General features: G+C 34.9%; 1 protein-coding gene across 1 annotated transcript; it reads right to left on the bottom strand.

Moving 5' to 3' along the window:
- Positions 1–347: 347 nt before the first annotated feature.
- Positions 348–27,595, bottom strand: LOC101737170 (tripartite motif-containing protein 2). The gene is made up of 13 exons (XM_004932073.5): positions 21,520–27,595; positions 18,950–19,059; positions 18,207–18,844; positions 16,535–16,775; positions 15,903–16,065; positions 15,182–15,358; positions 13,739–13,842; positions 12,399–12,484; positions 11,915–12,073; positions 10,439–10,571; positions 9,458–9,711; positions 6,996–8,639; positions 348–6,246 (listed from the first exon to the last, which is right to left on the bottom strand). Exons 1-11 carry the CDS (start codon positions 21,537–21,539, stop codon positions 9,461–9,463), a joined length of 2,082 nt encoding a protein of 693 aa, XP_004932130.1. The 5' UTR covers positions 21,540–27,595; the 3' UTR covers positions 348–6,246; positions 6,996–8,639; positions 9,458–9,460.
- Between the last annotated feature and the right edge of the window lies 1 nt (position 27,596).

Genomic DNA, 27,596 nt, shown 5'->3' with positions numbered 1-27,596 from the left:
GGTTTCTATCACAGCATAACGGCCACTAGACCTGTGTGCTTGGTGCGAGTTTTTTAACGTTCTCGATAGCGTAAAAGTTAGCTCATATTTTTGTTAGCTCATATATGGGATCGTTTGCCTACGTTTGCCGCTAGGGGCGCTATTCCAAGTGCATACAGAATTGGGTTAACTTTTACGCTATAGAGAACGTTAAGAAACTCGCACTAAGCACTCTGTTACCTAATTGTAACCGTAGCTTTTTCTTGACCGAGTTCAAAGACAATATTTTTGGCGCTGCTCTAAAATTTATTGTAGTGGAAAGACAATTTTAATGACTGCAGAAAACTTAAGGCAAAATGAAATATGCATTTTTTTTATTTTTAAATTGAACTTTATTGCGTTTGCACAAAAGTGACGCTATCGACAATACACTGAGATACTCTGTGATTTATTAAGTACAGTTTCACAGCTAACAAATAAACACGTTTCAGCTTCAACAAGAATAATCACTATGATAATCGGTTATATCCGTGACAGCTCCAAATCAATTTCATCACAAAATATATATTACGATTTTATGTCTAATATATATAGTAATCATTTATAATCATCATCTGCAATACGATACTAATATTGACAACTATAATAATTTTATTTGAACGAATGACGAAAATACATCTTTAATTGATATTTTACGTTAGTTTTGTACCATTTTTTTACATTAAACTGACCTATATAATAAGTTTTCAATAATAAAATTTGTGTTCGTAAATGCATGAGAATTCAGAGGCAGTGAGGCGTGACAGATTTGTGACAAAATATTACACGGTCAGTATATTATAATAACACTCGGGCTACGAAAATAAAGCATACGTAGCATACAAGACAAACAATTTGTGTCCTATTAAAAGACGATATATAAAATACAGCCACATATCGAGGGGTGAAAAGTTATTAGGTAAATTTGGAAAAAATATCATAACAAAAACAAAACTTCTTCAGCTATTTGAATTGAGTAAACTTAATACAAGTTCAATGAAAAACAACGAATCGTTGATGCTAATACCAAATAAAACCGATCTTTGATTAGAAAGATAATTGTCGCATAAACCAAATATCCTTTCACCCTGCGATATGTATATTAAGTATTTGCTAGCACACATCAGAACAATTTTTTGATTCGTTTATTTATTCGTAATGATTGACGTGAGCATTTTTTTTTAAATTACCTCAACTTTATTTTTATAATCATACTCAAATTACAAAAGAGAATACCGTCAACCAATAACTAACACAAGAGCGAGCGTACACAATCCACACCACACGATTATTCAAATACAAATCTTACACTCAATAGCGGCATCAAGTTTTAACAATCTTTGCCTATTCAAGGTGAGAAAAACATTGTTATAACAATAATGACGCAATTATAACGTTGGTACGGTCAACGAAACTATACAAATACATAATATATTTTGAAATATGTTTAAATAGCCCCGTGGTGTTTTGGTTTACAAAATACAATCGAACGATGGTATTCGAACACATTAATGTAAACATTGCCAAAGCGCGCTTAACTATTATGGCAACAATTGAAAGTATTTATTGATACAATAAAACATTGAATTTCTTTTAGTCTCACGTAAATTCCTAATTTAAATTTTAATAAAATAAAACAACAAAATATTATTAATTTAAATGTGCGATGTCGAATGATTGATTTGAAAATGTAATGGTATTATTGTTGCGAACATTTTTAATTTTATATAACGTATACATATCGCCTTTTCGCATTAAAAGTACAATTTCCAAAAATATTCGAAATTGAGTTAATATTCGGAAACATTTGGTTATATGGTTTGGTTTGTTTTTAGGTTATACAAACAAAATTAATTCATAGTAAAAAAAATGTTGCAAAGATGATTAATATTAAAAATATTACATGTTAAACCTTTAAAACACTCTCCTGTAAAATTAGTAAGTTTTGAGATTATACAGTTTTAATGCGAGAAGACGATATACCTAGGTATTGAGTTTTATATTGTGTGCGCGTCACTGAGTCGGCACCGGCAACAACGTGATGCGGTCATAACAGCTTTTTTTTACATTAACAATAATTATTAATCTTTTATAGTCATTAAATGTAATTAAAATAATAACCGTTTCGTTTTATTAATTATTGCAAAATGGTTTTAACCGACAGAACGTATTCATGATAGCTAGTTTCGTCATTTCGAATGGCAAATGTCTTTTAGCCAACGTTGTCTTAGGAGTTAAATAAGACATAAGTTAAAAGAACACAATAAGAACATTTTTTAAATTTTGTTATTTTATATAATACATATATTGTAAGGTATGATATTCGAAATCTTCAATTTTCTTTTCCGAGTTAATTTTTATAATATTTTAGTTGTTCCTCGAGTTGCAATAAATAATTAGATACTTTGTAAAGATGATACAAGCGAACCTTGACGACGCATTTGATAAACAATATTACATTAACAACATTTTTCTATTTCTGTTCATACAAATTCATATTGTTATTATACATTCTCCTATGTAGGTAGGTATATTGATGTATTCAAACTGCGGGGGCCCAAGTATGTTTCATTGAACTTTTAAAGCTGAATAACGCTGAGTCAAAATACATGATTTATATTAAATTATTTATATCCCTTTTTTATTTGAATGAAATTATTTCAATTGTTGGTTTCATTGTTTTAACAGAAAATAAAAAAAGTTTCTCCTTAGCATCAAATTGTTAAAAATATTATTTCAAAACAAATGTTAATATTGTCACAGTCGGTGACTATCAGGCACTCGTTCACATTACGAACTATGACTAAATTCTACAAACGCCTAATTCCATTACGCCAAACCTAAAATAAATTTATTTCACAATAAGTATTTAGTCGAAACTCAAATTCAATATAAGTTATAAACGACAACTCAAATATTTCAAGTCTAATTAAATAAGTACTCCAAAAAAAAAAAAAAATTAGGAACAGAATAACATATATAAATAAATTCTATTACAGTCAAAACCGTTTACTGCGACATCGTTTAATACAACATGCCGGTTATAACAACCAAGAACAAAGGTCCCGGCTGAATGCCATATGACCGCCTTATTAAAAATATTGCTTTCTACGACATTGGTAATAACGACATACCTCATAAAACGACCACATTTAACTAATATTTCGGAGAATTAGATCTGTTAGAACGACCGGCTAAGCTGTATTGTAAACAATTTGAATAGGTATCCATATTTGTCTTCAATGGCTTTTAAAATCAGGAAAGAAAACAATAGGATTTAGTTTAGTGTAGGGTCTTTTCTAATTCTTAGAAACAAAACACGTGCATGCGGTAGTCAAAGCCCGCTTCTTCATATCTCTTCAGTTAGTTTGTTACTTATCTATACACAAGACGCACTAAAACTTTGTGGAGTTATTCATGAAACTTTCAAAATGTCGCAAAGAAAAATAAAAGAAATTAATATTGAAGAAAAATCGGGTATCATATATATATATTTTTCCAATAATTCCCTATCGATTTGTTTGTACTCGCACGATACACATTAAACATCACCGGTTGTTACGACTATCGGTTTTTACGACTGAATATGAGCAGTCCCTTCGATGTCGTTATAACAGATTTTGACTGTATTTATATTTGAAACACATAAATTTCTATACGACATATAAACCGTCTGTACATTTTAGTGCAGTATGTATTGCAATTGTTACAAAGTTGTTAGGTCACGCCAATCGATCACGTAATGGTGTAAAAAAAGGTCCCAATTCTCAGCACCTGCTTGTTTAAGAATGGACTGAAACAATACCGCTCTAAACGCGCTCGATCGCATTATATCGAAGTATCGGGGGAATATTTGGATTTTAATCAAGTTTTTTTTAAAATCATTAACTTGTTTTACTCGGCATCGTAATGTTTTCGAATTATTTTTCGAAATTATCTCATAACATTGTCGATCGAACATTGTTGTTGATATTTAAAAAACATTGAATTTTGCATTCTTTTTAGGAAATGAAAATTAGAATCGCACTTTTCTATTTAATTGCTTAGATGTGTGGACGAGCTCACAGCCCACTTGGTGTTGGGACGTGGGACGTAAGCGCGTCTTCACATGTAAAATTTAACACTGCGATCAAAATTAAAACAATTCCACTCATATAGCTTAAATAGCATAAATTAAATAAATAAATAGCTTAATCATTCGGATATTTTTTTTTACTAAAGTTCAAATATAATCTTTATAATTAATAGGTTTGTTATATATTTGGAAATTTAAATTATGTATTTTAGTTACTTGATAATCTAGTAGTGAATTACATTATTATATTAAAAAATAAATATTTGAGTTGTCGTAGAACGATATTGATAAATGTTACGTAAAAATTCGAGGCCTCTTCAATATTTTTAAATCAAGTACACTTCCGTTGAGATTCATATTACATAAGCATTAAGCACTAGGAAGTAAATAAAATAAAAACACGATACAACTAATGAACCAATAAAATGCAGTCAACGATTCTATAAAGACTTATAAATATTTAATAATACACTAGATATAACAAAGAAACGTAGTTTTTATGTTTTATAGAAAGCTATTTAGTTAGCTTTTAGTTCTTAAGATATGTAAATCATTGATAAAATTCGGTGTAGATACGGTTTTGCCAAATTTTAAGCGCCGTGTAGTATGTTAGCACAAAGATAATTATTATAACATTAATCTTAAAATAGAACGCGTGGGAACAAAATGCAAGTTACACAATATCGGTGATCATTCCCTAAAATAATTAGCAATGAATTCTGCTTTGGAAAACCAAACTCTATGCTACAACTTTCATGACGTTATTGTTCTAGACTGAAAAGAAAACTAAAGAAACAGTCGATGGGACTTTCAATTTGCTTATTTTAAAAAGAAATTATAAAACGTCAAACAATAAAAATACAAGCAATAGGCAACCGGACATCAGTTATAAGGGAGTTTGATTAAATTAATAAGATAATTCAATCACTATTATTCAGGTTTGTATTTATATTTTATATCAACTCTGACTATAATTCTAACAAATTTTCATAGTAATTAATTAACCAATAACAACACAATCTGTATTAGTGTATGATCTATGGGTAGCTTGTTAGCCTAAAGGTCTAGGATAACAGGCCAGAAACTCCAAAAAAAAAAATGGGTAGCTTGTCAATTAGTTTGGACCCAAATTACGTCACGCGCATTGTAGCTTGAAATTTTGAAAATAGAAGTTGTCCATCTGCCTTTTAAGCATAATGCAATTCCGTGCTAATTTGTTGCTTTTTTTCATACTTATTTGTTTATTTAATCTAACAAAATGGAAGCTTTCCCTTTGTGATATGGTGTTTTAGTTATACGATTGAGCAAATTGACATGGATAAAGGTAGTATTATTAACTAATATGAATTAGGTACCGGTAAAATGGGGCGATTAGGGATTGAAAGGCGAATCGGGAAAAAACCGGGAAAATCTTTCGACGCTCAATATAAGTTTTATATTCGTTGCAAAATCTTCCATTTTTTTTGTAGTTTAATAGTAGAATGTTGAAAGTTCACAAAACAACTCTGAATATGCATGATAATAGCTGCTAACTTATAAAAAATCGCGTTTCAAATTAACTTCCTGTGGTGGTAATTATTGTAGTGCTAGAAACTTTGCTCTCTTTTATTTATTGGATAATAATAGAAGACGACTATGATTTATAAACGTTATTTAGTGTTTGAACCAGCATATATATTAAAGGTAAGTCTCAGTTGTTATTGGTTTTAATGTATTTGATTAAATAAAAATACATGTAAAAATCTGTTGTTTTTGGGGATATTGGGGACGTCTTAGGTACAAATAACAACGAAAAAGGGGTCAATTGGGATGAGAATACGTGAAATGGAAACGACCTAAGTATAAATAGGTACAGGTTTGTAGGGTTGTCTATGTAGTTATAACAATATTTTTTAAATTTGTTGGTAAAAATCTGGTTTAACGAAGCGAAATTGGGAATAAGTCTTTAGTTGAAATAGATAAGCAATCTAATATAAGTAAGTCGATTTTGCAGAGACATGTAACAAGATCAATGAAATCTCAAGGTGGACAAAAATGTCTAAGTAATACATAATAAAATATTTAATATTTGTTCAGAGTGGGGGTATTCATCTGATTAATCCATGGAATAACCGACACACCTAATCTCTTAACCCAGATAGAAATATCAGCCCCTAAGTACTTACCAAGAACGGAGAAATATAAACAGTTTCTAAGAAAGCCCACTATATATGTGTAAATATATATATACAGTCAAAACCGTTTACTACGACATCGTTTAATACAACATGCCGCTTATAATAACCTAGAACAAAGGTCCCGGCTGAATGCCATATGACCGCCTTATTAAAAATATTGCTTTCTACGACATTGGTAATAACGACATACCTCATAAAACGACCACATTTAACTAATATTTCGGAGAATTAGATCTGTTAGAACGACCGGCTAAGCTGTATTGTAAACAATTTGAATAGGTATCCACATTTGTCTTCAATGGCTATTAAAATCACAATAGGATTTAGTTTAGTGTAGGGTCTTTTCTAATTCTCAGAAACAAAACACGTGCATGCGGTAGAGTCAAAGCCCGCTTCTTCATATCTCTTCAGTTAGTTTGTTACTTATCTATACACAAGACGCACCAAAACTTTGTGGAGTTATTCGTGAAACTTTCAAAATGTCGCAAAGAAAAAGAAACCAAATTAATATTGAAGAAAAATCGCGTATTATGTAAATATATTTTTCCAATAATTCCCTATAGATTTGTTTGTACTTGCAAGATACACATTAAACATCACCGGTTGTTACGACTATCGGTTTTTACGACTGAATATGAGCAGTCCCTTCGATGTCGTTATAACAGATTTTGACTGTATATATATATATATATATATATATATATATATATATTTTGTTACTGCACTGTCGATTGCACCTATAATTGAGGTGATGTCTGCCATGTACTTTTGTCAGTTTTTCAATTTTTTTTATTGATTATCACTTTGTTGGTGCAACTAAATAAATAAATAAATTAAAACTATATATAAAAATAAAAGTAGTGCCAACCCTAGCAAATTTCTCATTTCGTCCCAATTAACCGCAATTTTCGGGTAAATAGGGATTACACCTATTTTTGCATTTTTTGCTTAAACTGAAATGCTAGTTGCATAATTTTAAATTAGACAACAAAGATGCCCCCAAGACTCAATCATTTTGATCCTGATATAGCATTATATACATCAACAACTACCTTAAAATTGCTCATAAAGTTGGAATTTGTCCCTAATCGCCCCATTTTACGGTACTGATTTGTAAAGCAAATGGATGGATTATTTATGTTTCTATAGTAACTTTGATATTGAATCTATTTGTATAAGATGACGTAGTTTTTATACTTATATAAATAAACGATTTTTCTTGTTAACCATTTCTTAAATTGATTATTAAATATTGTCGTTTTTCTATAATAAACGTGATGTTAGGACTTTTAGACAGTAAATGCTTTGTCCGTAAGACTAGCTTAGAGGAAATACGCCTCTTAAAAATTATCGATCGATCATTCAGAATGTTATGCTAGCGATCGATACTCATTTATTATATCGATTAAATTTATGGGATCACATCGAAATATTAGATGCATCGAATTCTCAGTCTTAACTCCGAGATTTAAGAACCGAAATGCTTTTAATCGTCGATTTTACCTTAAAGTATTAAAAGCTCAAGTAAGCTACATAAACATTATTATGGCTTGTGGGAATTTTGAGAAAGAACGAGCCAAATTAAAATAACGAAAAAAAATCAGTCGCGTTTTCAAACTACTACTATCGACAGTTAACTAAAAAATACACAATAGCAAGAAATAAATACTGTAAGTACTAAAATTAATCGTGTACTATGCGATCAAAACAAAGATAAGCCAATGACCTCTGAGGGACGAGCACGAATGACTATCGATAAAGTATCGCTATCGATAAAATCGAGTATAGGGTTTAAACAGCGCCCCTACTGTCCGTAAATAGAACTAATTTCAGCAGCACGAATGAATTTAATTACTTTAGTTTCGCAACCAAGTTGTCACGTTCTCGAAACTCGAAACTTATAATCGAGAGCATGAAAATTGTTTTGACATACGGTAACGTCAATCTCGAAGGCTGACTATCGATACATTTATATTACGAATTCGATAGATTTTCGTGCTTGTAAAATTAATATTACTTCACATAGGAAAGTTCCTAGATGAACTGCTGCTTAGTTGAAACATGTGAAAGAAACTTTATTAAATCTGTGTTTGAGTTAAATAATTATACCAAAGTTAGTTTTTTTTTTGTAGTTTGAAAACCGGTCAATGCCATTCTTAGCTTGATCGCGTAGTATAGCGTAAGTTAGCGACCTGTAGTTAGTGCAGGTCGACTAAGGACTTTGGTGCAAGTGCTAAGTTCTGCGCCTTTCATTTGGCGCATATACATATGGCCGACATTACTATCGTTTCTCGATGCGTTTATGGACTAGCATGAAATTCGTTCGATGGTCATCTTACCAGCGTGACCCGGCTCATTCGAGAGGTCATCTGAAACAATAACCAATTAATTTTTATTTGCCTCAAATTAATGGGAGTTAGTAATAACAAGTTTAAAAGCATATTACATTGTATAACATGTTTGAAAATAAATAAATATAAGTAAATATAGGTATCATGTAGCTTGTTGACTATTTTTTAATGTTAATTGTGTTTTGGTGTGCAATAAAATTTAATTACGTTTTTATACAATTTACTGTTACCAATTAATTAAAATTTAACAAACCACTAGCAGCACTAGTTACGATTGGAATAAGTTATAGTAATGAGTATCTACTGTCTGAAATCAGACTCGATATTATATACCATATTTTATCCATGAGTTTTGAAATAATAGGAGACTGAATTATGCAAGGAATAGCGAGATGTTTCCGTCTATGTCTTTTGTGAACCAATCATACGTTCCAGTTGAAAGGTAGGACAAATCGTTATTCGGACCATAACTTCATCTCTCAAGGTAGGCACAGAAATTTACTTGTGGTCTGTACCGTCTCTGATAGGTGTTAGGTGTGACTAGGGATAAGACGTCCGGTGCATTCGTTGAGCGATGTACCGGTGTTGGAATCCCAGGCGGATACTAATTTTTCTAATGAAATACGTACTCAACAAATGTTCACGATTGACTTCCACGGTGAAGGAATAACATCGTGTAATAAAAATCAAACCCACAAAATTATAATTTACGTAATTACTGGCGGTAGGACCTCATGTGAGTGAGTGTGAGTGAGATGATTTCAAATAATTATAAGTCGTATTACGACTATTGCGGGCGACTACTAGTTAGTATAGATAACAAGCTAATTAGTCACCTTTCACCAGTAAGTGTGCAGTCTTAAGCAGTCTCCCGCCAGGTCGGCTAGCAGCACCTTCTTGTTGGGCAGCAGCGCGATGCCGGCGACCCTCCGCGGCTTCTTGTCGAGGAGCTCGCAGGCCGCCAGCGTCTTCCCGCCGCCCCCCGCCTCCAGCACCACGAGGGCGGCCCGCCCGCGCACCGAGCGAGCGCACACGATGTGCTTGCCGCTGCCGGTCTCGTCTATAGCCACCCCACCGTACACCCCTCGACCTGTAAATGAATAGAGATGTCCGTATTTTGATTATCCAATTATTATTTTTTATTTTTTGTGTTGCTTAAATGTGTGGACGAGCTAACAACTCACCTGCTGTTAGGTGGTTACTGGAGCCTATAGACATGCAACGTAAATGCCGCCACCTTGAGATATGAATTCTAAGGTCTGTTTTTTTTCCTACCTAAACTGATAGCCTTGAGAGGCTATTTCAGCGTAACCTTAACTAGTAGGTGAGCTCACGGCTCAAACCGGAGTGACGTCTCAGTATAGTTAAAGCGGCTGCTCCACCCTTCAAACCGAAACGCATTACTGCTTCACGGCAGAAATAGGCAGGGTGGTGGTACTACTACCCGTGCGGATTCACAAGAGGTCCTACCACCAGTAATTACACAAATTATAAGTTTGAGAGTTTGATTTTTATTACACGATGTTTTATACCTTCACCGTGGAAGTCAACCGTGAACAATTGTGAAGTACGTATTTCATTAAAAAAATTGGTACCCGGCTGCGGGATACGAACAATGGTGCATCGATACAAACAAATGCACCGGACGTCTTATCCTTTAGGCCACGACGACTACATAATTCGACACACCCGAACTGGCGACGTGAAGAACCGCAGTTTAAGCAAAATATATTAATATCGTTATAACCGACATCTACAACTTTGTCTAATTTAAATTTTGAGTACAGTCGTCTTTATTATAAACGAATTTGATTTACCTTTGGGGACGGGGGCCAATGTGTTTTTGAGATTTCCTTCAGAATCGTAGATCCGCACCGCCACGTCAGCTATGATGATGAGGTCTTCGGATAAAGCTAGACCACCCACTAAGCCGAGATCACCGTTGCCTATCTGCAAATATGAAACCGTCAAACATTAAAAAAAAAACATAGATTTTCGATAAACAATATAGTGTATTAATGTTGATAAAATAATAGATCGAATAGATTATCTAAACAAAACCGATACAATGGAAGTGTGTCAACAAACTTCTATCGTACCATCTTTCAGATCGTATCTGTCTCTTTAATTTATCATTGATTTAATTTACTAAATAACTGATATTTTTTTAGTTGTAAATAAACTCAATTATGACATAGATATTGAAAAAGATTCATTCATATGATTACTTTATCCGATCCCTAAAACGTGTTCACGATAAACTTACATGATGAAGGAATAACATAAATATTAACCAGTAAGTTTATAAAAAACACTAGTAAATCAGGTCATGATTCGCTTTGCTCTGACTACGGCTAATTAAATGACGTTTCATACAATTAAAAAACATACATCGATTTCTTGAAACGTTCACGTGCCTTTTTTTGTGAAGGAAGGATTACTGTTGGTCCGAAGGCCTTTCCAGTTTCACCAGGATAGATGGGCGGCAAAGGCTCAGCCAGGAGGGGTGGGATTTGCTAACAACTACCCGAGCGCCTCCAAAGGAGATCTAACAGCTTACGGACAGTTGCTTCGCGGATGCATCTACTACCGGATCGAAATTGCGACCCGCTAAGATATGGCGAAAAACACAGCGACATCTATTAGATACCCAAACCGACCAACCAAACTTACACCGCCATCTATTAGAAACTTACAAACACACACAAACAAAACTAAATCTTTGCCATATTTTACATGAAAAATATAATTATACCAATATCAATATTGTATTTGTGATTTTGACATATCGTCTTTTCGCATTAAAAGTGTACAATTTCTAAACATATTCGAAATTGAGTTAATATTCGGAATCATTCGATATCACCAGTATTTTTTTTATAAATACTGTCAAAAGAGCGTAGTTTGGTTTTAGATTTTTTTTAGTTTACCTATACTTCGACTACTATTAATACATAATTTTATCTTTCTTTAAAAGATCGATAATGTAACTGGTAAAAACAAAAAAAAACAAAAAAAATATTTTGCAATGATAATTAATATTAAAAATATCATATGTTAAACCTTTAAAACACTCTCCTGTAAAATTTAGTAAGTTTTGAGATTGTACAGTTTTGATGCGAGAAGACGATATACAACACATTTTATACAAGTTCCGTCCTTGTCGTTCGCACGCAAGAAAATCCATTCCAAAGCATGTATTTGTGGTGAAGTTTTTTTTTTAACTATTCGCTAGTAGCTTGAGAGGATATATATAGAGACCCGGACGGGGTTGAAGCTATCAACAGACGTACTTCTCTTTCGATGTTTCCGTAGCGATCGAAGACGAAGACAGTTCTGGCGCCGTTGTCGGCGACGGCCAGACGTCGCGTCGCCACGTCGGCCGCCACGCACACCGGCTCCACCAGACGATCCGAACGAATCGTTCTTAGCGTCGTACCTTCTGTGTTCACCTGAAATTTATTGTGTCGTTATTATTGTAACATTTTTTTTATCCTACCTAAGCTGAGAGCATTGAGAGGTTATATCAGCGTAACCTTAACTAGTAGGTGAGCTCACGGGGCTCAAGCCTGACGACGTTGCTAAAACGAACCCTAGCAAGAGCAGTGCTTCGCAGAATCTACCACTGGATCGGAAACGCGACCCACTGAGAAGATCCGGCGAGAAATTCAGTGGACAAGTAATCGCCAACTAACTACAGCATATTTTTGAAAGCAGATTCTTCTATTTGAGCTAAATTAGTTTAATTTTTCAGATATAAATATAAATTTTGTTCACCTCCGTGATAGTGCGAGTCCTCCAATTGACGGCGGCCACGCCCTCCGCGGTCACAGCAATGCCGGTACAACTGCGACCCGCCAGTCCTGACAATAGTCTCAAAATTTATATGAGGTTGTGAGGTTGTATGGGACTTTCTTAGGTATTCGCAAGTCGTAGACACACTTAAAGAATCTTTCACAGTTTAATCATGGTTTTTCTTTTTTTTTATTGCCCTTGTAGGCAGACGAACATACGGCCCACCTGATGGTGAGTGGTTACCGTCGCCCATGGACTTCAGCAATGCCAGGGGCAGAGCCAAGCCGCTGCCTACCGCTTAATACTCCTACTAATACTATTTTCCTGTTCTTATCTTATTATTTCCGGCGTTTCGGATACTTTACAGCTTGTTAGGTTATATCAGGTTAATGAGTAACAGGGAGATCTTAAATACAGTAAAAGTTCATCTCACAAATTCTATTGTTTACGAATGTATCCTCATATTACTTAGTTACAAGATCATCAACTTTAAACTAATCTGATTTGTGGAATTTTTGAATAGTTAAATTGTTCAAAGAGAATTATTATTATTTTAGAATTATCATTCTAATTGCCTATACAACGTATTAAGGCGTGTAAGCATATCGTAAGAAATGGGGAATACCATGAAAAAGCGAAGAGCTTGAATTTGCTTTTTTTATTTATTGCCCCTGTAGGCGACGAGGATACGGCCACCTGATGGTGAGTGGTTACCATGGCCCATGGACTTCAGCAATTGGATTGGACGAAGATCACCAATGTAGAGCCGCAGTTTCACTTGGCAACAGATAGACAAGTTCGCACTATTAACCAGCCAAGTAAACCCCGTTTTTTGTTTTCCTTATAATAATTGACAGCTTTAAAATTAATTTTCTATTATTGCAGATGTTTTGGTGGGAACGCGAGGAGTTGTGTGATTTGTTTTATTTTGTCTATTTAGTGTTCCTTCAGGTTTAAATGTGTAATAAAGGTGGTTTATTAACTGCTTAGTATCTGTGAGACAGCACAAATGTGGAAAATGAAACAAAGCCGCTGGACGTAACTTCTCGGATCCTCCAAAAAATCCACTGAAAAAGTCTCAGTAAATGACCACCATTTTACTGAGATTATATTTCATCCCATATCATCTCATTTCATTTCAGGCCATGTTTTATATTAATCGACTTCATTTTATATTATCATTTTTCATAATAAAAATTATAAAAGATTAGGCTGTATGGTGTGGTACCTTTGCCTTTCCAGTTGGAAAAATAGAACTACTATTCTATTGTTGCCACTACTGATGTTTGGGTTTGTTCGAAATTAATAAAAAAAATGCTCACCTTCATTCACGATATGCGTTTTGAAAGCGAACGTCTCGTCGTCCAACACTTTCACTCTTGAGTTACCAGCATCCAGAACATAAATTTCTTTACGCTTCGGACATCTAAGGAAACATGTAATTAAATTAAAAAAAATTCAAAAATTTTTTGACTAGCATTTATACCTCCGTTTATAAGCTTGTTAGTGGAATGGAAAAATTTACAATGGGTTATTTTTGTATTTACTTGATGCATTTCAAAATACTAGATGAAATATAGACAATACTGTATGGTTGATATCGGTCGATATCGTGTCATATTTACTAGACTAGGTTTAGAAGTAAGATTAGTCTTAGTTTAATTTTTTTTTGATAATCTATGGAAAATTCATAGATTGAAGCAGTGGAAGTGTTGATGAGTTCACGGCCCCCCTGATGATAAGTGTTTACCTGAGCCTACATGAGACATGAGTTCTAAGGGCTCAGTTTTTACAGTACAACGGCTCTTCCACCTTTCAAACCAAAACGCATTACTGCATCACGCCAGAATTAGGCAGGGTGGTGGTACCTACCCGTGCGGACTCACAAGACGTCCTACCAATAGTACTTACGAAAATTATAACTTTTGCAGGTTTTACTTTTATTACACGACGTCATTCCTTCGCCGTGGAAGTCAATCGTGAAGTACGTATTTTGCGTGCAGTTGCATAATTTGATACGATAGCACCGGGCCTCTTATCCTTTAGACCACGACGACTTATTATTATGATAGATTTATCGCGCGTTTTCTGAGCTCAAACGGATAGGTGCCATTGCCCTACTGATTTCTGTCGCGAAGCATTCCGGTTTTTGAAATGTGACAAATGTTTTACAATCATTTCCAATCCTGCGGACAGAATGGAAAGCAGTCGACGTCGCCCAAAACACGTCATTTCGGATACTCCCGATCCACTAACGGTGCTTTTAGGTACCTCAAGCATCGGTCATCGTTCTCGTCGAACCCGTTGACAAGTAAATTAACCCTCAGACACAGCCCACTGAGTTTCTCGCCGGATCTACTCAGTGGGTCACGTTTCCGATCCGGTGGTAGATTCTGTGAAGCACGGCTGTTGCTAGGGTTCGTGTTAGCAACGTCGTCAGGTTTGAGCCCCGTGAGCTCACCTACTAGTTAAGGTTACGCTGAAATAGCCTCTCAAGGCTATAAGCTTAGGTAGGATTAAAAAACTAATTTAGATCACTGGCTCTCAAACTTTTTAGCCTGTACAATACAAACCTGTACACTTTATTTGGCACTGGGTTTTTTGAATGAGCTTAGGTGATGAATGAGCTTAAGTAATATAAATGTGATGTCTATAGAATCCGGTAGCCATTTAGCTTGGAAATAAAATAAAATGATCAGGCTTGGATACTATTACTACTGTGAAGAAGTTGTAGAAGAAAAACCGATCGGACCCTCTGGCGGTACCTGGCTAGCGCGACGGGCTGGCTCAGCTGGTCCTTCCCGTTCCCCCGCGCGCCCCACACCCGCAGCGGCGCGGCTTGTGACGTCACGGCGGCGCGCAGCGGCGAGTCGCGCACGGCGCGGGAGAACACCAGCACGCGCACCGACACCGAGCCCGCACTCCACGGACGCATCGAGATCCTACGCCACCAAACCGATAACTGACGCGGATAGCGTTAATTCAATTAAGCAAAACAGTGCTCAAATCTGTTTTTAGCCTATAGACATCTACAACGTAAATGCAACCACCCACCTTGAGGTATGAGTTCTCAGTATAGTTACAACGGCTGCCCCACCCTTCAAACCGAAAAGCATTACTGCTTCACGGCAGAAATAGGCGGGGTGGTGGTACCGACCCGTGCGGACTCACAAGAGTTCCTATCACCAGTAAATCGTGATCTCTTTTCAAACTTTAAAAACGTCAAAATATGTTAAATTAACTTTCGGACCGATACGAATCTTAATTGAAGCGTTTTTATGAACTTCAACTATGGCTCACAAAGTGACTTGAGTCGCTCGGAAAAATGTCGCAATTTCGACTCTATTTCACAAGTTTGTATTTATACACTTGAAATAATAAGATGTGATCGAAAGGCACATTGCGAAGACGTATTTGCCCAAGGGATTAAAAAACCATTTGAAGGGGTCCGTCCTCGCTTCGGACACCCGCCGGTCCCCAACAAACCTATAGAGTCCGGAATCCAGATCGGTGACGGTGCAAGGCAGAGGGGCGTCGTCGAGCGTGGCGGCCGCCGTCACGGGGTCCCCGCCGGTGCTACGCGCCTCACCGTGATAGTCCACGGTGCGGAGAACCACCACCACTTCCAAACCAGACACGCATGATGATTCTGAAATGCGTAATCAGTGTGTTTAGTGCGAGTTTTTTAATGCTCTCGATAACGTAAAAGTTAACTCAAATTTGTACACAATTTTCGATCATAGCATAGATAGCATGGACCGCATGGTATAGTAGACTACCAACAACCGCTTCCTATACCAGCAATTCTCCTAATTCTACAATTACTGTCAGTGCAACGTTAGTTTTTTATTTATCTTTTATTGCTTAGATGGGTGGACAAGCTCACAGCCCACCTGGTGTTAAGTGGTTACTGGAGCCCATGACCTCTACAACGTAAATGCGACGCCCACCTTGAGATATAAGTTCTAAAGTCTCAAGTATAGTTACAAGGGCTGCGCCACCCTTCAAGCCGAAACGCATTACTGCTTCACGGCAGGAATAGGCAGAGTGGTGGTGCCTACCCGCAGGGACTCACAAGAGGTCCTACCACCAGTAAAAAATACCGTATCATTACTCACCGAGTTGTAACGAACACAGCCCTGGGAAAGTAGTACTGGTCCTGACACGACCGAGCACTTCGAGAGAATCCACGAAGCGTTGTTGAGCGTCGTTGTGCGCGAAGTCGACGGCTAAGAACGCGTTCTCTCTTGGCTCGGCCAATGCAGCCGCGTCACCCAATCTGGCGCCCAAAGCAGCCGCTCTGCTGCTCACTTCACGCACTTCTACCTGTTGCTGTAACCCGGAACACTCAGCTTCCACCTGAAATGGCGTTTTTTTTTTACTAATTTAATATTCTTTTTTTTTCTCCTACCTAAGCTTGCCTTGAGAGGCTATTTTAGCGTAACCTTAACTAGTAGGTGAGCTCACGGGGCTCAAACCTGACGACGTTGCTAACACGAATCCTAGCAAGAGCCGTGCTTCGCAGAATCTACCACCGGATCGGAAACGCGACCCACTGAGAAGATCCGGCGAGAAACTCAGTGGGCTGTGTCTGAGAGTTAGTTTACTCGTCGAGCCCTTCGTCGCAAGTGACGGGTTCGACGAGAACGATGACCGGTTTCTATATTCTTTACTGGCGCGTGGCGTATTATAATCCGCAAATCATCAATTGGTATGGTAGGTCAACTGTGATATATAATTTAGACGCGGTACTAACGTCTCAAAGGAAGAGGCGGTATAAACGTTGTGATGTCTATATGGCCTCCGGTGACCGCTCAACACCAGGATTCTTTACTGGCGCGTGGCGTATTACAAGCCGCACGAGTATATTATGCATATCAATTGGTATGGTAGGACAACTGTGACATATGATTTAAACGCGGTGCTAACGTCTCAAAGTAACGTCTCAAACGTTGTAATGTCTATATATTATCGTGTAATAAAAAATGAAACCCGCAAAATTATAATTTGCGTAATCACTGGTGGTAGGACCTCTTGGGAGTCCGCACGGGTAGGTACCACCGCCCCGCCTATTTCCGCCGTGAAGCAGTAATGCGTTTCAGTTCGAAGGGTGAGGTAGCCGTTGTAACTATACTGAGACCTTAGAACTTATATCTCAAGGTGGGTGGCGCATTTACGTGGCAGGTGTCTATGGGCTCCAGTAACCACTTAACACCAGGTGGGCTGAGAGCTCGTCCACCCATCTAAGCAATAAAAAAAATTAAAAAAAAATATTGGCTCCGGTGATCGCTAAACACCAGGTGTGCCGAAAGTTCGCTCACTTTAGACAGGTGGACTGGCTTAGACAGGAAATCAATAATAATATAAAACTATAATCATATACCTAATTCCATATGAACAGTGGCATACGGGCTGTGATCAATGGACTACGACGTGCGCTTAATATTGTTGGGACGTGATTTTGTTTGCCTCTTGTATGTCTTAATATATTATAATGAAATACTGAAGTTGTGTATAATACTGATGGTAAGATGATAAACAAAGACCATTAACGTGATCAACGATGAATATGGAAAATGGCTACTAAGCCTATAGAGTTTTGGTTCCTTTCATTTTTGTCCTCTCATTTGATTTTGTTCGTGACAAAATAAACTTTTTAAAGAAAACTAAATTTGAATACAGACAGTCGAATTTGCATTATTAGAATCCTTTCACTTTCACAATGCAAAACTAGTTTCTATCATAAAAAAAAAAACAAGACAGTTTGACAATAACATATTAGGTACTTACTTTAGATTTCTCTGCATCAATCAGCTTCAATTGTTCTTCGAGTAACTTTCGTTTGTGACTGGCAGCCGCTGCGGCGGCAGACTTTAATTCATTATGCCTCTTCTCTAGTGCCGCTCTCAGTTCCGCAAAGTGTCTATCAATAGCTTCGTCTGCCGCAGTTGCAGCCGCTTCCAATCTCCTCAATTCACCTGCTACCGCTTCCCTAGCCGAACCTAATTTGCTCAGGCACTCGTTGGCTCTGTATAGCAATATTTCTGACATCCTTTTCAACGCTATCGAAAACGGTACAACTGTGTGGTCACACGGCGTGTCGCTGTGCGGTCCATCGGCACAGTAACGACAAAAAACGCAATCGCATGTCTCGCAGAAAAGTAGCTCCCTGCCTGGGTGCGAGCTACACTGCGGTATAACCTCTCGGCGTTGCCGTGCCATAAGATCGAGCAGCTGATTGACGAGAAACGAAGGCGGGAGAGCCGGTACCCCTCCTCGAGGTATTGTGATCAGTTCGCGACAAATCGGACATCGAAAGCTGCCGGCGTCCCGTGTCTGTGAAGCCGCGATGCGCGTTAGGCAATGAAGACAAACCGTGTGTGAGCACGGCAGAAGCTTCGGGGTGTGTTCGCCTCCATCATAAGTGCCTTAAAGTGAAATTTAAGTTACGTTTTAAAGACAGACAGACATTTACGACGATTATACCACGGTGTTATATTGAGTGCATGTGTATAAAAATGATGTGTACTAACATAAACATGTGCCGCATGTGAGGAAACTTTCATTAAAGTCCTCGTAGTTGATGGAGACGGTTTCGACGAGCGTGGAACTCATGCTCGCCATCCCGACACCCAGCCGTGAGCTGTCGTATCATACAAGTAATACTCATAAAATAAATTTATAAACAAAAACACTACAAATAAACGAGAACTTACAGCAAAATCAATAAATATTTGATTACACTGGTACACAAAATCAATACACAAACTATTTATTATTAATAGAAAATAATGTACAATGTTTTTGACTATTAATTTTCAGTGTTTATATCTACCACATAGCTATTAAGCTGGCTATGGATACAGATGAGGAAAAACCAATACAAACTAATAAATGATGACCTATTAAGGAAGGAATGAAAAAACAAAAGTCAGGCATCATAATCTGTGCAGTTATTGTTGCAATAGAAGTTTTATTGTTATTAGTTAATTATAATTATGTGTACACAGTTCAGATGGTTTTTTGCTGGTATGATTGTAGATCTTGTCTTATGGCTTAATAAATGTGGCACACTGTTTCACCCTCTCTAAATTTGAAAGTCAGAAATAATTAATGCATTGCCCGGAGATAGAGCATTGATTGTGATATTCTTTGGTTCATAAACTACCAGCTGATTTATTAATTCATCAGTTTGTCAGCACATAGTTGCATTTTTATAACAGCCACAGGACATTGGATTAGGTAATTTTCTATGATAATAAGTTTCTATGTGTTAATCAAAGTTATAAATAATCTATGTGTGCAGTCAGCTACTTTTGCATCATTGAGTAATATAAATTCAAACGTACAAACTTTCACATTTATAGTAGTAGCATAGATTGTTGCACTGTCTTTAAAAATATTGAACACATAAAACAATGATGACCAAATAGCTTCATATATTCCTTTTGTTTTTCCTGTGAAGGCAAATAAACAATCCTAAACCATCCACCTATCAGTGATCACTGTCATTCATGGATATCAGAGATGCCCATGTTGCTAGATCACTTTGTTTTTATACAAATTATTGCAAATTGCAGAATTTATGCTATAAAATACAAAAATACTAACAACAAAATCTGCAATAGATCATAATTAACGAACAACAAATGCAAAATAGCACTGGTATCAAATGTTATAAGTGTGTTTGTTGTTTCAAATTTTGGTTAAAGTGGTTACAGGAACTTTCAGCTGAAACTACAAGTCCACATAGACCATAAATTGTGAGTTAAGACTTTTTATATGAGATCAAAGTTTAAATTACATTAAAATTGCAATATTCTTTTTGTAATTCGAATCAGAACATATTATTGTTTTTAAAATAATGATTTTGAATGATCCTTTTGAATGATCCAAGCAGGCATAAATCTTCTCTAAGTCTTATTTTAAAAATTAGTTAATATGTCTACAAATTAATGAATTCATAATTTCTGTTTACTTTCTATTTTAATGTATTTGAAAATTTGTTTTAATCTTGTTTAGTAAAATTATCTGTAACATTCATTTCATAAGATGTATAGTGAATACTATTGAAAACACACAAAGTACATGCTTTAGTGACAAATAACTCAAGAAAAATTAAACTTGTCAAACAAATAAAAGACTTGCATGTGAAGTTTTTGTTGAAATTGTCAACATTTTTAGACTACTTACCTTTAAAAGCTTTATTTGTTTTCTGTATATTATATTCTTTAAACAAATTAACATGTATATGTTGAATATTTTAAGAACCAGTAAAAAGGAACAGCAACCTTTGCATCATCACTGTAGCAACCTATTAATATAGATATTCAATATAAAAAAATTAACATTTAATAAGGACTTGATTGCTCAACATCATTATCTCATTTCTAGACAGATTAACTGAATCTTTCAGTTGTAGTTTTAGCCCTATTATACCATATTACACAGTCAATAGTGGGACCAAAGTTTATCCACTTTTGATACACAACACAACGATAAAACAAGTTGTATGTTTGAAGTTTAATTCAGTGAACAATTTTTATCCATAGTTCTGAAAAAATTAATTAGCAACATTGTTTGGGTTTGCTGTATTGAATTCCATTATAGTTTACCAATAAATATAAACAGTACTAAACAGATTAATAAAATAATGAAGGCTCTTTTTAATTTTTTTGAATAATCCATTGATAATACTATGTTTTAGTACTTCATTACTGGAGATGTGCAACAGTTATTGGATTATTAAATTTAGTACACTTCATGTAAATGTTTGAAAAGCAAACTATGAATTAAGTAAAGTTTTTTTTAAATATCATATTTAGTTTTCAGGATTATATTCATTACACAAATTAGACACACTCACAAAACTTACATTTACGACGTATTAAATATTATATGGTTTCTGAAAATAATAAAATTCTTCAAAATGTATTTAAATGAACAAATTTATAATTAAAAAAAGCCATTAATAAATGGTATCCCTTGAATGACTTAATTTAAACTTGTAATTATCATTAACTATAGAAGCAATGAAAGCGACTACTTTCAATAAAGAGTTGTACTTTTTTTTTTTTTACGAAAATTATTTATAGGTACTTACAGAAACGAACAACAATACATGGACGTGACCTTTGTGAAATAAAGGTATAGGAACTATTTCGTTTCATGCAACGAAACAATATTTTCTCATTTTACAACATTAACACTTTAACTAACAAACATAAACATTAATTTTATTATAATGAACACGTTAGCAATTGTGCACTTTCGTTATACTGTAACTACACTTGTATTTATGCTTGAATAAACTAATACATTTCTTTCTCTGCATATGTATCTATACTGGTGCAATATTTCGTGTTATTTAATAGGGGAAGCTACTAGTTTTAAGTCGATCGATAGTTGTAGCGGAACTATGTCCCATGACAAAGGAACTGCAATTTAAAGAATTCCGCGTGGACTAATCTAACAGTTAAAGGATAAAAGAGACCGCAGGAAGTGTATACATGGTAGTCTAATGATCTGCCGTCTGTATTCACATATTTGTATTTTATGTGAAAGTTCTAATCAAATGTTTGTCAATACAAATTTAAAACTATTATTTTTGACGTCCATTAACCTCATCAAAACATTTTCAGCTGTCAATTTTGAGTAGGGATTGGTAAGCGATTTTAAAATCAACAAAGATGCTATACTACCAAATTTAATTCGAATATGGAATATCGACTCACTTATTGTTGGCATATTTTTCAATTGTGAATGTAAATTGTGATTATATGTACCTTGAATTGTTTGTTTTTAATTATCTTGGTATGGAGCACATTCTTATGGTCTACCTGGTGTTCAACGGTAACGGGATTTTATAAACCAAATAAATCAAATTTTACTGAAACAGCAGTTAGTATAATGCATTAATAACTATGATATCTATGTAATGAATTACGTAGTGTCAGTCCAAGCTTTTAATCAAAGCTGGAATCATTAATAATGTACATTGATAATTATAAAAAAAGATTAATAAATATTAAGCACAGTGTATATGAAGTGCTCGCGAATCCGAAAAGCGATAGTGTACTAAATTGAAGTTGAAAGCAGTATTATTTCGTAAATTTAAATATAATTCCCTCATATCCTATTGCGCAAACCACATCGAACTCGACCTTAAGTGTATTATCTATAAACTCCACCACGTCCTTACGGCTTAACTTAATCCTTTAATATCACAACTTTTAGACGCCTGCAGCTCTAGCTTGGGCAGCAAGTCCCTGGTCAGAGTTTGATATGAAATCTAACCCATAACGTCAGCCTGCTGAGATCTTCTTAGTGCTTCGCGATTTTGTTTCGATAATAGATTTAGAAGCAATTGCCCTCAGTTGCAGTTTTTTTCTTTATCTGGGCTGAGCACGACTTTGCCCAGTTCTCTTGGTGAAACTGGAAAGGCTACCGCCTACATGGACTGCTTTGTCCCTAAAAAAACCTGGAATTCGATCAATTCAATGGGACTTCGGTATTTAAATTTCAGATGCCAATTGAGGCTACACCATTAATCAGTATAATTATTACAATCAACCTAATTTTAATTATTGCGCCTTTAAGTTTCGATTGCGAATTCATAGTTTCCTAATCATATCTCGGATTCAATTCTCAATACCTATTAATTGAATTTTGGTGCATCCCTACATACGTAACTTTGACAGCTGTCAACTCTGGTCCTATAGTACCTACTCATAGAGTTACTATTCTAACTGGAGTGCTTACTTCGTTTGACATAAAAACTAAAAATATACTTTATCTCTATGGCTTAAAGTTTATTTTTAAATAGCAAAAGATGTAAGGAAAAACGGTCTGAAAAGAGAATGATTATTAAGTGGTGGTGTCCCTCTCGCATATTTTACAAACAAAAAGCAGTGTTGCTAGCTTAGAGGATTTTCCATAAAATCTCGGAATTTGGACCCCCGTCTTAGTTATCAAAAATGGCTTTTAGTGGTTAGTGGATTTTTTAGTAGCTTGGGCGTTGTTGAAAATTATTGAAAAGGTTAAAATCAATCCACTTTACAGGATTTTAAACATTTTATGACAATAATATATCTAAATACATATTATTTAAACGATGTGACTTAAACTTAACTAGAAAATATTGCGACAATTTAGAATTTCCATCAACGTCAAAAATTAAATTGGTTCAACATAAACGTACAAAGTTATGGTGAATTTAGTTTCTGATGATGACAATTTATTAAAATAAATTATATAAGAAGTATTGATTATATGATAAATATTGATTTTTAATAGAACATCATATATTAATAAAGCTCATTAACAAAAAAAATATTGTTTTATATTAATAAGAACTCTGTTTAATGGAAAATTTAATGGTAGGTACGTAGATTTCTGATGGTTTTCATGTTGAATTTGGTGGGAAGCCAGATTAATTGTTGGCATCACCAAAAAAGAGCTATGAATGGATTAAAATAAAAATGGCGTCTATTTACGTTTGTAGTGCGAAGTTAAAATGGCACTGATACAGCTTGTGGCTTGTTTTTTTTTCGAAAATCGTGAAAGTTTCCGTGTAATCATGGTGAACACTTTTAATATAAGTGGTTTTAAGCGAGAATCCTCTCCAGTTTGTGGAATATCCTTCCATATGTCAGATTCATTGATAAATTTTTACTAGTGTGAGCATATATTTTTAAAATGTGAGATATTTTTTCTCATTATAATATTTAATACCATTTGTCTTGTAAATTGTACTTAATCTATGTCATATACTAAATTTGAAAAAACAATCGTGAAAACTATAATTTTGCAATGTATTTTTCATATTATAAGAGCCATCACGTGGTATTTCTTGAACTTTTTTTATTGTATTGAATAGCGTCGCACGCAAGCATGTATATCATTTGCCTGACGTTAAGCGAACGAGGAGGATCTTCTAGTAAATATGACGTTGGAATTTCTGGAAAATGTCCTTTAAAAAGGTCAAACAAGAAGAATCAAGTACTCAAACGCAAGAAATAAAAAATACCCCGAGAAAAGCAAAATTACGACAAGATGTTAAGGTATTGAAACAAAAACTTAAAAGTCGTGAAATAGTGATTGTAAATATAAAGTCGATTTTAGATTTATTAAAGAAAAATGGCGATTTTTAATTGAATTGAAATTTAAATTGCGAAATTTTAATGATACTCATGGTCCACTTAGATATTGATTAAAATAAATTATGTATTTCGTTGAAAAAAAAGAATTTACTTAAAAATAAATAGAGGAAATGTTATATTATAAGATTACAGAAAATTTACTGAACTTAATAATAATAATATAACCAATATTTTGTAAATAGAGATCAAGTACTATGTGTATTGTGTTATGTGTATTGACTTGTCATTTAAGAGTTATTTAATTGTCTACATATAACAAATAAATGAATTTCAGTTCATTTCATTTTATTACCCATTGTGTTTTATTTCCTAAAATGTAACTAGTAGACTTAATATACACGTGTCATGAAAATAGCACAGAAGTAAAAATACAAGTAATTTTAAATCAATTGAAGATGTGAATGTAGGAAAAGAGCACCCGATACGCGCAGACCATGTGTGTTGCAGTGTCTCACTCAGTGTGTCAAATATTAATTTGCACGGCCCACTTAGCCAGTACACTAAAGTAGGAATTGCGTAATTAAGTTCAACATAATATTTAAGTCGCGGTTGAGTATTCGGACGTTAAACATGAGTTTGAGGAAGTTTAAGTAATAGCACTGAGGTAATGATGTTTGTAATAAAACTCAGTGCTAGATTTTCGACAACGCAGCAACTTCCAAAAAAAACCGTCGAAAAAAGGCACCATGACGACGAAGCAATGTTTAGAATTGAATTTACATAAATAAAACGTTGCAAGCACGTGTTTTGTATTTACATAGGGTTACACAGAATTACTTAAGGTAAATTCAAAACTGATGCATGTGTATAATTTTATCCTATAAATAAATTTTATATGGTCACCACATTAGACAAGGACACCGCGACCAAAAAGTATTCTCTTTCGAGACCATAGACCTATATAGTAGGGACACGACATATTGTTCTATACGTACAATTGCTTATATAAATAGCACCCATTTTGAAGGCACATACATAAACATATATCTATCTCGTTCTTACTCAGCACTTTAACTCGCAGGAAAACAATATAACAGTATTTCAGTGCGTACATAAAATGAAACATGAATATACGTAAATATCTCCGTCTCCGTCTAATGAGGCCGAAAATCCGCCATGTTTAGCGCGCCAAATGTCATTGTCACGTCAGTTCGCCGTCTGTTTTGGGTTGTACATTATTTATTGACTATGATATCGATTTAATATGATTGATTATATAAAATTTCATAATTTATCATGCTTAAAACATACAAAAATAATAATTAAAACGTATTTTATAGGATCTCAAGAAAGTCGATGTCCTAAAACTATTATCTATATGTATTTAAATTCATTATGGAGCCCTCATCCGAAAAATCCATTTTTCGGTCGGAATCTATTGATCATGACACTAATCATAAATACCACTTTAAGATATGTCATCAAAACATATTTAGACATTCTGTTTAGATATTTCGGGAAAAAGGCTACCGACAAAATCTCTTCGGAACTATTTAAATAAAATAGTTTTATTCCGCAGTGAGTAAAACACTATTGTAAATTTGTTAAATTTTTAATAATTAAGTGATTTTAGAGAGGAAGTCACAAGGAATGACGTTTGTAATTAATGAATAAATGTTCTGTAGGTGTTTTTTTTTTCACGCGGTCCCTTGATAAGTTTAAAATTTGAATCACTCTCAAGCGAAAGTGATTCAAATGGTGCGGCGCACCTTCCTTGGGGTGCGCTGCGGTAGTATGTTACGGACTTTAGAGTCAGCAAAACAATTAAAATAGATTGTAATAGTCTAAGAAAAACACGTACTCAAAATACGATAACATTTAGCATGCTAGAAATGGGCTGATGGCTTTGAACTACGCCATATCTTTATGTTTTGCGGCAAACGACAACTTTATAAAATCAGTGTAGCAACTTTTAAAAATCATCATATCGTTTACTTGGCAAATTCGAAGGACGAACTTGTCTTAGATTTCACCCATCTAAATCATATCATATTTGCACATAACAATATACCTACTTACTTCCCATTAAATTCTACAAATAAATAATACTCAACAATATTTAAAATAAAATGAGCCAAGAACGTTTATCGATAAAACCTGATAACATTGAAATCTTTTGTACAGCACTAAAGCCGCCATGTTTTGTGGCCAGATGACGTCACAGTGGCACGAAATTTTGGTTGACGTTTCATTTCCATAGGTTTCCTACTTCATTGTTCGAGACCGATTTCTCGGCATCAGACAGCACTCCAGTTGTAGGTACTTATTAACTCCATGTACCTACTTTATCGGCAGATTGCCATTATAAAAAAAAAAAAAAAATAGTACCTATTAGGTATGCACCTAAGCATTGTTCAGATTTCGTTTGATAATAATCAAACCTGCTAAAATCATAATTGGCATAGTTACTGGCGATAGAGCGTCTGATGAACTCGCACGGTTTTGTACCATCATTCGCTATATTTCTGTCGCAAAGTAGTCATGCATTACGGCTTAAAGGTTGAGATAGCAGTTAACTAATTATTAAGTGTATAATGATCTATGACCAATATAACTGAGATTTCTACCTCTTGTACGTACAGCATCTTAAACAAGAGAGGCCGGAATTCACGTAATATCTATGGCCATACTCGTATGGCAAGCACTTAAGGTGGGCCGTGAGCTCGTTCATTACTCTAAGAAATACAAGATGGAATGAAATTGAATTTGCCGAGATGATATTTTATGAGAGTATTTAATGAGACTTCAGTGGACTTTTTGGAAGAGCACAAGAAGACACGGCCAGCGACTTAGTTAAGTTTTTTGAGACTTGTGCACTTTCGTCGTTAATAATCCATCATTATGACACGTTAATACCTGAAAAAGATTTAACTAACGAAATAAAACTATTTACACGACCTCGCTTCTTATATTCCCGCCAAAAAGCCAGACTCAGATTTTCGAAAAATTCAGTGTTGCTACTAGTAAAAAAATTTAGCTACTGATTTCTGGTTTTTTTTTTATATTTTTATTTATAATT

Source organism: Bombyx mori, chromosome 8 (assembly GCF_030269925.1).
Source record: "Bombyx mori chromosome 8, ASM3026992v2".
Lineage (NCBI taxonomy): Eukaryota > Metazoa > Arthropoda > Insecta > Lepidoptera > Bombycidae > Bombyx > Bombyx mori.
Note: the sequence above shows the minus strand (reverse complement) of the source record. Positions and strands in the feature narration are given on the sequence as shown.

Excerpts from the sequence above, each read along its gene's own strand:
- LOC101737170 (XM_004932073.5), bottom strand. The coding sequence starts at position 21,539 with ATGTATTGTTGTTCGTTTCT. Across the intron at positions 19,060-21,519 it reads ATGTATTGTTGTTCGTTTCT|CTCACGGCTGGGTGTCGGGA; the intron begins GTAAGTACCTAT and ends ATGATACGACAG. Across the intron at positions 15,359-15,902 it reads CTGGATTCCGGACTCTATAG|GATCTCGATGCGTCCGTGGA; the intron begins GTTTGTTGGGGA and ends TTGGTGGCGTAG.